At 37.9% G+C, this 13,435-nt stretch overlaps 1 protein-coding gene across 1 annotated transcript in view; it reads left to right on the plus strand.

Moving 5' to 3' along the window:
* Window positions 1-13,435, plus strand: part of LRRIQ1 (leucine rich repeats and IQ motif containing 1) — a 308,516-nt gene that overhangs the window by 106,737 nt on the left and 188,344 nt on the right. The window contains exon 16 of the mRNA XM_069095103.1: window positions 8,307-8,480. Coding sequence (XP_068951204.1) covers window positions 8,307-8,480 — 174 coding nt within the window. The remainder of the gene's footprint in view (window positions 1-8,306; window positions 8,481-13,435) is intronic.

Here is a 13,435-nt window from a genome sequence, read left to right on the forward strand (position 1 = left end):
CCTTCCTTCCTTCCTTCCTTCCTTCCTTCCTTCCTTCCTTCCTTCCTGTGGAAGTTCAGTGGCAATAGATTGGAAATGATATCATGGTCAGGGAATAGCAAGCAGACTAGGGTAGTTTAATCATGTAGTTTGTGGAAGGGAGTAAAGTGTAAGAAAACTGGAAAGGTAAGAGGGGTCCAGGTTATGAAGAGCTTTAAATGCTAAAGTATAAGAGTTTGTTTTTACTTTCCGAGTCAATAGGGAACTAATGGAACTTACTGAGAAGGAGGTGGTGTTGGGGAAATGGCATGGTCAGACCAACATTTTAGAAAAACTACTTTGAGTGGAGGATGAATTGGAACAGGGAGAGAGTTGAGGCAGAGAAACCAGTTAGATGATTATTGCAACAGTCCAGGCAAATTTTGATGAAGGTAGTGGCTATGTGAGTAGAGACAAGGAAATCTTTATGAGTGACAGTGAGAAAGTAGAAATGGTAAAATTTTGTTATAGATTGAAGAATTGAAGCGAGAGAGTGAGGTGTGGAGGGTGATTTCCTGGTTTGAGGGTTGGGTGCCTAGGAGGACATTGGTACCTACAGTTAATAGGAAAGTTCAGAAGAGGAAGAGTTTGAGGAGGTGGAAGAAAAGAATGGCTTCTCTTTTGAACATGTTGAATTATTAGATAGTTCTAGGATATGAAATTTGATATATCCAAAAGGATCATGTGTGACTGTAGCTTGGGAGAGAGACTAGCCTGGGAAATATAGATTTAGAAACCATGGTTATGGAAATGATGATATGAACCCATGGGAGCTGAAGAACTTGCCAAATGAAACAGTAGTATAGAGTCAAAAGACAAGAAGGTCCAGGATTGGTGCCTTTAAGGGACACCCACATTTAATGATCTTGACTTGGATGAAAAATCAGCAAAGAGGACTTGGTACAGAGAACCAGAAGAAGTTGATCAACAGTATCAGGTGCTACAGAAAGGCCAAGAAGTATGAACATTGAGAACAGTTTGACAATTAAGATCTTGGCAACACTGGAGAGGTGGTTTCAGTTGAGTGATGAGGTCAGAAAGCACATTGCAGGGGATTTAGAGGAGAGTGAGAAAAGGGTAAATGGTACACTTTTGACATGGCTTCCTCTAATTTATAATATGAGGCATTCTAATGTGTTATACTTCTTGTGTTTAAGTATTGAAGCTTGAGGGTGGGTCCATTAGGGAATAATGATCCCAGATTTAAAGTATTCAATGACTCCACAATTAAATAATCAACTAGTTTAATGAAATGTTAGTAAGAAACATAGCAATAACCTATTTCTTTCATAAGTCTGGACCCACAACTTCACACAACTTCAGTGGGAATGAACAGATGTAGAGGATTTATGTGGAAACCTCTACACTAAGGGAATATATATGGCCAAGTCACCCTGTGGAGGGGCAACAGGGCCACTAATGTCATCTGGTACTGCTTCTATTGTTCTACATTAGACCTAGAGTCTCTGCTGGACAGAGTTTCTATTGGACAAGGACAAACACAGCCTGACTTCCATCTCTTATTCCTTTCAGGGTCTTAGCTAGGTCACTCATTTTCAAGTAACCTCAGGTGCCAAGCTCTTTGTTTTTTTTTTTTTGGTACAATAAATATATTTTAATTCTCAAAGATATTTTGGGGGTCTGTATTTGTAGGACAAGGTCTTGTCATCTATTAGTTTATTTTTTTAAATTTTATTTCCAGTTCCAAATTCTTTCTCTCCCATGGCCCTTCCCCCAGACCTTAAGAAAGAAGAAATACAATAACCAGAACACAGGAAATTATGGAAAACATGTCTCTATATTAGCCATGTTGGGGGGAAAAAGCAAGAAAAATAAAGAAGAGGAGGGAAAAAGTTGCTTCATTCTACACTGATAGAGTCCATCAGTTCTCTCTATGGAATTGGATGGCATTTTTCCTCATGAGTATTTTGGGACTGTCTTGGATCACTGTATTGTTTGGAGTTGCTAAGTCTTACACAGTTGATTATCCTTACAATATTGCTGATACCCCATATACCATGTTCTTCTGGTTCTGTTCACTTCACTTTGCATGAGTTCATATAAGTCTTCCTAGGTTTTTTTTTTCTGAAAACATTTCCTCCATTACTTCCTATAGCATAATAGTATTCCATCACAATCATATACCATAACTCATTCAGTCATTCTCCAATGGATGGGCATCCCTTAAGTTTCCAATTCTTTGCCACCACAGAAAGAGTTGCATTTTCATGCATGTATATATATGTGTGTGTGTGTGTGTGTGTGTGTGTGTGTATGTCCTTTTTCTTTGATCTCTTTGGAGTACAGACTTACTAGTGGTATTATTGGGTCAAACAGTATGCATAGTTTTAAAGCCCTTTCAGCATAGTTCCAGATTGCTCTCTACAATAGTTAGATCAGTTCACAGCTCCACTAACAGTGCATTAGTATACCTATTTTTCTATATCCCTTCTAGCATTTGTCATTTTCTTTTATCTTAGTCAATTTGGTGGTTGTGAGGTAGTACCTCATACTTGTTTTAATTTTTATTTTTCTAATTATTAGGGATTTAGAACACATGACTATTGATAGCCTTGATTTCTTCTTCTGAAAACTACCTGTTCATATCCTTTAACCATCTTATCAACTGGGGAATGGTTCTTTTTATAAATTTGGCTCAGTTTCTATATATTTGAGAGATGAGATCTTTAGCTGAGAAATTTGTTAAAAAAAATCCCTTGGTTCCTTCAGCTTTCCTTCTAATTTTGGCTGCAGGTTTTTTTTGTGTGTGTGCAAAAACTTTTTAAATTTAATGTAATCAAAATGATCAATTTTACCTCCCTTAATCCTCTCTGTCTCTTATTTGGTTATGAACTCTTCCTCTATCCATATCTCTAACAGGTAATTTTTTCCCATGCTCCTCGAATTTACCTAAGACATCGCCCTTTATGTCTAAATCACGTACCCATTCTGAAAGTATTTTGGTATAAGGTATAAGATGTTGGTCTATGCAGACATTCTGCTAGATTGCTTTCCAGTTTTCCCAGAAGTTTCTGTCAAAAGCTGGCATCAATACTTAGCATATTTGGGTTTGTCAAAAACTAGGCTACTGTGCTCAGTTATTTCTGTTTATTGTATACCTAATCTATTTGATTGATCAACAACTATTTCTTATCCAGTAACAGACTGTTATGATGATTACTGCTTTGTAATACAGTTTGAGGTCTGATACTATTAGATCCCCTTCCTTCACTTTTAAAAAACTGATTCTCTTGATATTCTTGACCTTATTCTTCTTTGGTAGTTTGATAGGTACAATGCAGAGTAAGCAAATTAGGTAGTCTTATCATTTTTATTATATTGGCTCAGCCTACTCATGATCCATTAATATTTCATCAAATATTCAGATCCATCTTTATTTCTGTGTAGATTTTGTAATTGTCATCTATTAGCTGATGAAAGATATTGAGCTTCTGATTTATAATTTTAGCTTCTAGGTTGTTTCTAGGTAGGTGCTAGGTAGATGCTAAGTTTTTACAGACTACAATTATGTGTTATACAGCTTTTAGCATTTCCTCAAATGATCTGCATTAGACAGTAGGTCTGGGTTCATTAAGGACCAGTAATTTCTAGTGTTGATGATCTGGTTCCTGGATTAGCTTCATGAACCATCATTTCAATTTTTTTTGCCTTTGTTTTTGGAGGCAAATGGGTTTTTTTTTTTGGAGGCATTTGGTGCCCAACATCACACGGCTAGTTTTGTGTTGAGTGTCTGAGGCCAGATTTGAACTCAGGTTCTCCTGACTCCAGGGCCAGTGCTCTATTCACTGTGCCACCATCATTTCAATTTTTAAAAAAATCCAATGACAGCCTTTTGTTCAATGCATATTTGTCAATATCTTGATAATTGAATTCATGCAGATATAGCTTATGGACTATCTTTTGATCCACCTCTTGGATATTAGACATTGCATAGGATCCATGTTGCCCAGAGCAGCTTTGGTGAGAGTATACACTTGATGGTCTCTGATCTGGTGACTCCTCACTCCCTCCATCACTGGACCTGTTTTTTTGGCTTGATTTCCCACCAGTGAGATGCATCTTCAGACTATTTCGAAACATGGCTGTGCAATTCAAGTGTCACCAGAAAGCCTGTCTCCCTCGGAAGTGTCCTCTCCTCCCAACCATCTAGCTTGCTCTCCAAACTCTTTAGAACAAAGGACAGGAGTCTCACAGCTATTTTGTACCTTTATCTTTGGACTAAATTTCTAAGCATCTTTGTAGGTGACCTGGCTCTAGTTTATGGTGAACCTTCCCTATACTCTACCTCTGAAGTATAGAACATAGTCATGTAATAGCTATTTTACTTAGCATATATCATATACCTCTAGGGCTCAGGATTCCCCAGTTTTCTAACCCTAAACCCTTCAGTTCTTTCATAAGGATGAATGAATAAGGAAAAATTTTAGAGACAAAGATATGTAGGAGGAGGTAATTGTCTCTCCACTGCCACTTAAAAGGTGCATCTAGCATCCTGCCAAATGCCTAAAGGAAGCTTTGAGATTACCCTCACACAAGCAAATACTAGCACCAGTATTCTCTCATAGTTGAATTTACATATCACGTCAGCATTTCAGTTTTATAGATTCCCTGTGAAGACCTTGAAATTTCTACTTTCTAAATAAGTTGAAAAAATTTTTGAGAATTCTACAATTTTTTCCTTCTCTAATAACCAGTTTACTTTAAAATTAAACCATTAACTTTTTAACACTAGCTTTCAAGAGGTGACTTTCTGATTTTAGCTGCCTGAACAGCTTCCACCAGTGCAATGTCAGATATACTCAGCCATGTTATGATCTCTTCCTTACAAGTCACAAACCCTAGACCTGCACTCTGGTAACATACTGACTCTGAGCCCTCAATAGCCACTAACAATGACGAAAATAGATAGCCTCAGAAACTTGTATTATAATTTTGTACTAATATGAATAAATGTTGTTAGGTGGTTAGTTGACTTAGTGGATAGAGTTCTGGGCCTAGAGTTCGAATGACCTGATTTCAAATCCAGCTTCAGACACTTAATAGCTGTGTCACATAGACAAGTCACATAATTCTGTTTGCCTCAGTTTTCTCATCTATAAAATGAGTTGAGAAGGAAATGGCATACCACTCCAATATTTCTGACAGGAAAACGCCAAAGGGATTATGAAGAGTTGGAGATGTCTGAAAACAACTAAATAACAGCAAACCAGAAATGTGGATAAAGTTCTGGGCCTGAAGTCAGGAAGACGACCTGAGTTCAAATTTGGCCTCAGACACTTGTTAGCTGTGTGATCCTGAACAATTCACTTAACCTCTGCCTTAGTTTCCTCAACTATAAAATGGGGATAACAATGCCATCTACCTCCCAGGGTTGTTGTGACCAATCAAATGAGGTAACAATTTTAAAGCACTTAGCACAGTGCTTGGCACTTTGTAAGTACTGTAAAATGTTAGCTGTTATTAGCTTTTATCTTTTTGACTGACTGTGGTGTCAGTCACCATTAATAAGGTCACGTTGTTGTGGTCGTTGTCATAATGTCATTGTCTAATGCTGACTGATAACTCAGCCAATCAGTGATGGGGAATAGATGAATGGTAGAGGACTCTGGATGCATTTACTCCTCCTCACCTGGATCTCTCTACTTCCTTTTCTCTCTTCCTTCATGGATTTAAAGCATTATAGTGGTCATGGACAGCAGTGTAAGTATGCAGAGGTTTCACTGTTGTTCTGGAAGCACCAGTGTCCAAATTCTTAAACAGCCTTTTGGTGTTTGGGTTTCACTAACTTGAAATAACTGAGGGTAGTAGAATCAGAACACTTCTAGTGGGGGACTCCATTGTTCTCAAGTGGGACATGCCCCTAAATGATCTGGTGTGAGTAAGACCTGAGATAGCTCCAAGCTGCTTATGTTTCTTTAGGTTTATAATATAATTTTGGATTTGCTTCTTCGTTGGTCACATTTCTCTTTGTTACCTATGTGATGTCTGGCAGGTAAACATTCATCATTCTGGATTTATTTCCCCATCTATAAAATCAAAGGGTCGGATTAGATATTCTCTAAGGCTCCTTTCAACTTCAAGTCCTACAATCCTATCACCCCAGCTTTCTGGCTTACTCTGAGAATGCATCATATCTTTAATTAGGTGCCTACCTTATTACTTCATGGATCTATGATTTCCTCAGTGATGGTTCTTGAAACTGGTGCATATTATAATTTCTTTATATCTTAGTAGATAGTCAATAAGAGTTGTGGTTACCAAAAATTTCATCACCCTCTGGGAAAAGTGATAGTGAGCCTCTTTGCCCTTAGTGAGATTTGTCCTTAGATGACAGAGTTCATTTCTGAGCCCTTACTCAAAATCTTTCTATCTTATAATGTACCTGTAAATTGGAAAATATAATTAAGCAACATTTCCTAATCTCCAAATATTCTTGGCAATTGAGGTTTTACATGATTAGTTTTAGCTATTGTTTTTGGGGCATTACTAAAGACAAGTTCCTTTGGCAGATGTTGAGAGGCTGTTAATAGTTTTGACAACACAAATAAGTAATAAATTTATACAATCTTGGTTCAGTGACATTTGTAATTGAAGGGAAAAACAATGTTGATGGAATTTTTCTCCAGGTGCAGGTTGAACTAGACCTGAGATCTCTTCTAACTCTGAAATTCAGTGATTAGCAATAGATTATTTGTGATCAATGCCCCTAGCTGAGGCCTAGGCAAGACTTTAATTTAGAAAGGCCAAGGTCATGCACTGCATTGTGGTCCATCGCCAGTTATCTTGATTTTTATCTTGCCACTGGACTTCAGTGACTCTGGAGGAGGAAATGCAGCTTTGTGCAACTCTGCCTCACTTAAGTCCAACTCATATACAAATCAAGAGATCACCTGTGATGTCATTGTTCCTTTTCCAAACAGAGGATGAACAGCAACAACAATTTCTGCACCAACTCAGAACAGCCATTTCAGCATGAATCGCCATAGCAATTGCCCTGGTTCTTTTTTTTTCTTTTCTCTCTTTTCTCCGTTTTCTTTCTTCTTTCAAGTTGCTAGGCAGTTGGAAAGAAGTCTAAAGCTCATAGGATCCTATTTCTAGAACTGGATGTGGTCTCAGAGTCCATTTAGTACAACCATTCATTTTCAGATGAGGAAACTAAGGCTTAAGCTGACTAAGTGACTTGCCCAAATGTTGGCTGTTTCAAAACAAACACCTTCAGAAAACTAGCATTCTCTTTTCTGTGCCTTATTCCCAGTGGCTCTCTCAAACCCCCTCCCAGCATACATTTCTTTTATTTTATTTTTGCTTTTTGGAGGGCAATTGGGGTTGTGACTTGCCCAAGGTCACATGGCTAGTTATTGTGTTAAGTGTCTGAGGCCGAATTTGAACTCAGGTCCTCCTGAATCCAGGGCCAGTGCTCTATTCACTGCACCATCTAGCTGCCCCCAGCACACATTTCTTTCATTAGTAAGCAGGTGTAAATCAGTTGTCAGTTTGAGTCTAATGATGGGACAATGGCTTTTGGCACTATTCAAGTGAATTGGGAGATAAGCCTATGAGATTCCAGTCCTAAGAGCCTGTACAGATACTTTTCTGTCTAGTCCCAATCCAGCATATAGAACTTTGGGAGAACAGGTTTATTGCCATAAGCGATAAAGGAACCATTACAGTGTTATAACAACAACAAAAAAACCCTTCGAATTAGTTAGGAGCCAGAAGATCTAAGGTACAGGAGGTGCTGAGATGAAACTGAATCCCTAGTTCCTCTGGCACCCCTTTCAAAGTTCCACATGGTGGGTCTGAGGTTTGATGAGCACATTATATTTAACCATTACTTCAGGACTTTGATGAGTTTTATTTTTATGAGTACTCCTTCCACTAGCATGAAAAAGTGACTCATGCTGCTCACGCTGTATGTTTCTTGACTGTGCCTTTAACTATCCTAAAACTCAATCATAAAGTAATACATTTTTTGTCTTCTTCAACTCTAAAACAATTTCAAATTTGCAAATTCTCTGGTAGAATATAAGCTTCTTGTGGGCAGAGACTATTTCATGAGTGTTTTTGTATCCCTTGAGAACCTTTGTGCTTTGATTATAGTTGGTGCTTATTAATATTTGTTGGATCATATTTGATTTTTAATTAGATTATCTGAATCAAGGATGTTGGTGAGAATGGGGGGAGGAGGCAGTGCCAATCAATACTTACTAGTAAAGTTCAATCTATATTTATAACGCTGATGTTTTATTTTGTTATCTTTTCATTAGGCAGTCCATAATTGAAATCTTACCCACTCTAAGAATTCTCAATGGTGAAACACTGAAATCTGATTCATCTAATCATGAAATCAACATACCAGAACCAGGCAGTTTTTCAGCAATCTGCCAGACTCAGAACCAGGAATTTAACTTAATAGTTAAAAAATATGTCACTGAAAAAAGGTACGTGACCTAAATTTTAGCATAATCAAAATATTAATGTAACTTTATAACAAATGTTCTAATTTAATCCCATCTGATTTATTGGGTGTAATATTTTTGAAAAATACCCAGTAAAACTGCAGGATATCAGATCACTTTTAGAGCTACTCTTTGAAATATAGTATGTATTTACTTGAAGTAGTACTTAAATAAAAGTACTATATCAAAAAATCATAGAACTCTATAGCTGCACATCCTGGGTTTATAGCAAAAACTAAACAACAAAACTTTCAAAATTACAAAGAAAATTAGTAGTATGTTTCTGTAGGAGGTAATATTTCCAACTTCCTCTAGTTTGCAGCATAACAACCAATTTCATTCATAATTTGAAATATTTAGACATTGTAAGGAAAGACTGACTAGCAAACAAGAGCAAGCTAAAATTCATTCTCAATTCTCATTTATTAATCGTTCTTTCATTCATTTATTGTCCTTTGTTCTCTAAGAGAACCAAAACAACATAACGATAATATTGGGGTCAAGGTACAGTGTGTCTAACTGTGGCTGATCAGAGCTAGATGAGCTTGAAAGGCTTTACCAAAGGTTGTACACAATAGTCCATATGAACATTTTCAGTGGGGATGCTCAAAATTTGTCTATCTCACATTTCTTTTGAGCTACTGCAATTCTGCTTCTCTCAGAGCACAGCACCTTCTTTGATGAGAGCATGCATTGCTTCATGGTCCTTTGCCAACGTCTCCCATGTCACTCAATCGATCCCACAGTTCTTTATAGAGACCTTGAGAGTGTCCTAGTATTGCTGTAATATGAATTCCTGCCTTGCATGAGTTCTTTAAAACAATCTTTTAGACTAGTGTGTATTTGGCATTCAAACAATATGGCCAACCCATGAGAGTGACACTCTTTCCAGTAGAGTTTGAATGCTTGACAGTTCAACTTGAGAAAGGATCTCAGTGTCCAGTACTGTCATCTTACCAGGTGATCTTAAAATTTTTTCTAAGACAATTCAAATGGAAGAAGTTCAGTTTTCTGCCATGGTACTGGTGTACTTCCCAGGTTTCACAGGCATATAACAATGAAGGCAGCACAAAGGCTCTGTAGGCAGCCTAATACATCTTCTCTCCCACACTTTCCTTTGGAGCCTCCTAAACACTGAGCTAGCTCTGCCAGTGTGTGTATGTAAAGCCAAGCATGAGCAGCTTTCTAGAGGACTGCTGCTATGAACAGCTTTCAAGGTTCTAATTTCATAGTATAGCAAACTCTCTATTTATTCAGTAACAAATTAGAGCAAAACATGCACAGAAAATCAAGGTACAACATTCACAGCTTATCACAGAAAATCAAAATACAGCATTCAACATGTCACAACTCAACAACTTATCACTAAAATGGCCATATGGTTTTCACCAAAGTGATTACATAGTTTTCAACAAAGTACAATCATTTAGTAACTCAATCATTCAATCATCCTTAAGGAGGCTTGCCTCCTTAAAGGTCACAAAGTACAAAAGTCAAAGTTCACCTATGTGGTTCGATTAAGTTACAACTTCAAGAGTCACTACTCAGTACCCTCTTAAGGGGTAGTGGGAAGTACAAAAGCCATTCACCCTTAGGTCACAAGTAAATTACAATTTCATCACTCACTACTCAATATCCTACTTCATCAATCACTACTCAGACAATTTTATCAGTTACTCAGTATCCACAGAGAGGTCTTTTCATCTTGACTCAAGGCAGGTAGCTCCTACCTGAATCCACTAAACTGTCACCTGGGTTCAAAGGCAGACAGCTTCCAGTTTTTTGTCCAGCTCTCTGTGCAGTTCCTGCTCCACATTGGAGCTCATAGTGTCCAGTCCATCTCAAATCTTTCACAGTCTTTGTTCCTGTGAAGACAAGGCTTAACGAGGCCACATTAGCATTCATACACATTAACAAAGCCGCAACAACATTTATACAAAATACCAGCACCACAGTCATGCTTCCTCAGTCTTTGGTCAGAAATCCTCAGCAGGCTCAGCAGCTCCAGCTGGCCCTCCAAAATCCTCAGCACCATAAGCTCCATTCTCAAAATCAAAATCACTTTATCCAGCCGCCACATGGCTTGCTCCAAGAAATTCTGTCTCAGTTCTCAATTATCATTCCTCTTCTCAGTTCTTCTCAATTCTCAGTTCAGTCTTAAGTCTAGCAGCAGCTGCCCTGCCTCCACAATGCTTATCCCAAGAAGTTCTGTCTGTCCAGCTTTTCTTCTTCCTTATGTACGGTATAGCCCCTCCCTATTCTGCCCCTTCCTGTTACATCAGCAACTTCTTCCCAAGGTGTTAGCTTCTTCTCTGTTAATTAAATGGCTTAAACAAGTTGTTAACTTGAAACAACATGCTAAGTACCTGCTTACTTGCCAATACAAAAGGGCATGGGAGATCTTCAGATTCCATTTACATTACAGTGCATCAACCTCATCATCTGTGTGTACATGCCTGGAAAATATACTGTCAAGGTAAGGGGATGAATCCATGGCATTTAAATTTCTCTGTTTTCTATAAACAATGGTTACACATATGTATGGTTTGGTGCTGGCTGGTGGAGTACCTGTGTTTTTTTGTTAATTGACAGGCCAAAATGACCACAGTCAATCTATAGTCTTACATCTTAGGTGCACAGGCTGAATTGAGTGCACAATAAAGTATGAACAAAAAATCATACACCAACTCTCCTACCACTTTAGTCCTGGCTTGTAGCCTTTTCAAATTAAATAATTGACCATCAGTGCAGTAGTTGACTTTGATGCCATTTTTATCCTTGTAGAAGGTATCTGACAACATTGCTGAAAACATCATACTAAAAAGCATGGGAGTAATCACACAGCCATGCTTTACTCCATTGGTGACTGGGAAAGCATGAAAGCATTGTTCATTTTACAGAACGTGTGCAAGCATGCCATCATGAAATTGGTGTACAATACTGATGAACTCCAGGCAAACCATTTTCATCATACTCTTCCACAAGCCTATTAAGGAGGACTCTGGCAAGAATCTTGCCCTTGATGACTAAGAGAGAGATGTCTCTGTGATTGTCACAGGACAACCTAATTCCTTTTTCTTTATAGAGTTAAACAGTGGAGGCATACTTGATCTCCTGGGGACAATCTCTTGCCATGTAACCCAGAAGATTTCAGTCACCTTTTATATGAGTATTGTATCCCCTGCCTTATAGATCTTTGCTGGGATGGAATCTGTATTAAGTACTTTGCCATGTAGGAGCTTCTTAATGGTATTCAAAACCTCTTCTTCATTTGGAAGTTTGGTTAGAGAGGGATTGACTTCAACTTTAGGTAAATGATCATTGGCTACAGCATTGGTTGATAACCATCTGTTGAAAATCCTATGTAAGTGTTCAGCCCATCTCTTCAGGATCATATCCCTATCACTGATCAGTATGACTACATCAGCACTTAGTAGTTGAGATGTGCCATAGGTCTTTGGCCTATAAATAGTTTTCAAGACATCATAGAAGCACATTGTCTTGTTTCTTTCAGCATAAAACTGAATCTCTTGTACCTTCTTACGGAGCCAAGAAAATTGCATCTCTCTAAGTTTTAATTGTACTACACTTTGGATGGAGTTAAATGCTGCCTTCTTAGAAACAAATGAATTATTTGTAAACCCTGTGGAGGTCTCATTTTATTCATTTAGTAGCTTCTGGATTTCCCCATTGTTTTCATCAAACCTCTTCTGATGTTTGCAAGTGTTCTGGCTCAGATGAGCAAATGTGGTGCTGTACTCCAAATCTCTGAAAGTGGCCCACTCCTTTTCTGCTCCACTGTGGCCAACCATGATTTGGCTCAGCTTCCCCACTATCACCCCCAACCCCAAGTCAGCAACAAAATGTTCACATACAGAGAAGCACTCTACTCTGTTGACGTTGATTCTTCTGATTTGTTATTACACACTATGGGAATTCTGACTGGGTAGGTGTTGATGTCTTTCTTGTCTGCACATTTGGGGCCTGGAAATTTTAACTCCAATCTTACTCTACTGCCTGATGAAGAGATAGGAAAAGGGAAAAAAGAGAACAAGGGAGAGAGTGAAGGTAACATACAGGTCATTCTTTCCTTAGGAAGGAGAACTGAGAACTGGTAATAGCTGCTGAGTGGTTATGGTCAGAGTCAGTACTAGAATGAATAACTATAAAAAAAATAGCTCCCACCTACATTTTTAATTTCTTAAGGGAAATTTTCCATTCATCCATGACAACTGAATAAACCATCGTTTCCATGACTACTTATTTTGCTTAATTTTCCTTTCTTAAAAGAAGACATATTTTTCATTTATGCTTACCAGATCTAAAATATGGAGACTGATTTTTATTTTGGATTTAAGAATTTAATGATTCCTTCACAAAAAGAAAACTGAAATCATATAACCTACTATTTCTATTTTATTTTGTCTTTTTTTTGGAGGGGCAACTGGGATTAAGTGACTTGCCCAAGGTCATACAGCTAGTAAGTGTTAAGTGTCTGAGGTCGGATTTAAACTCAGGTCCTCCTGACTCCAGGGCTGGTGCTCTATTCATTGCACCACCTAGCCACCCGTTTTATTTTGTCTTAATGCTCTTTCATTTTATTTGGATTTAATGAGATGTTAATATAAGCATTTTTAAAGACACAGTAACTCTAATAGAGCTGTGAAAATATAAGTAATACAGGTATATTCCTAACCAAACTCCCCCCCCACCACCAATATTAATAATAGTGCTTTAAGATTTGCAAAGTGCTTTACACTTTGTTATATCTTATTTGATTCTCACAACCACCCTTAATGCTGTTATTATCCCTCTTTTACAAATGAGGAAACTGAAGCTGAAAAAAGTTTAATTACTTGCCTCTGGTCACACAGTATTATGTCTCTCTGAGTAGAATTTTAATTCAGGTCTTCTTGAATCCCAAGTTCACCACTCTG

Source organism: Petaurus breviceps, unplaced genomic scaffold (assembly GCF_028583685.1).
Source record: "Petaurus breviceps papuanus isolate PSGF00001 unplaced genomic scaffold, PetGlider_PUasm1.0 225, whole genome shotgun sequence".
In the NCBI taxonomy this organism is placed as follows: Eukaryota; Metazoa; Chordata; class Mammalia; order Diprotodontia; family Petauridae; genus Petaurus; species Petaurus breviceps.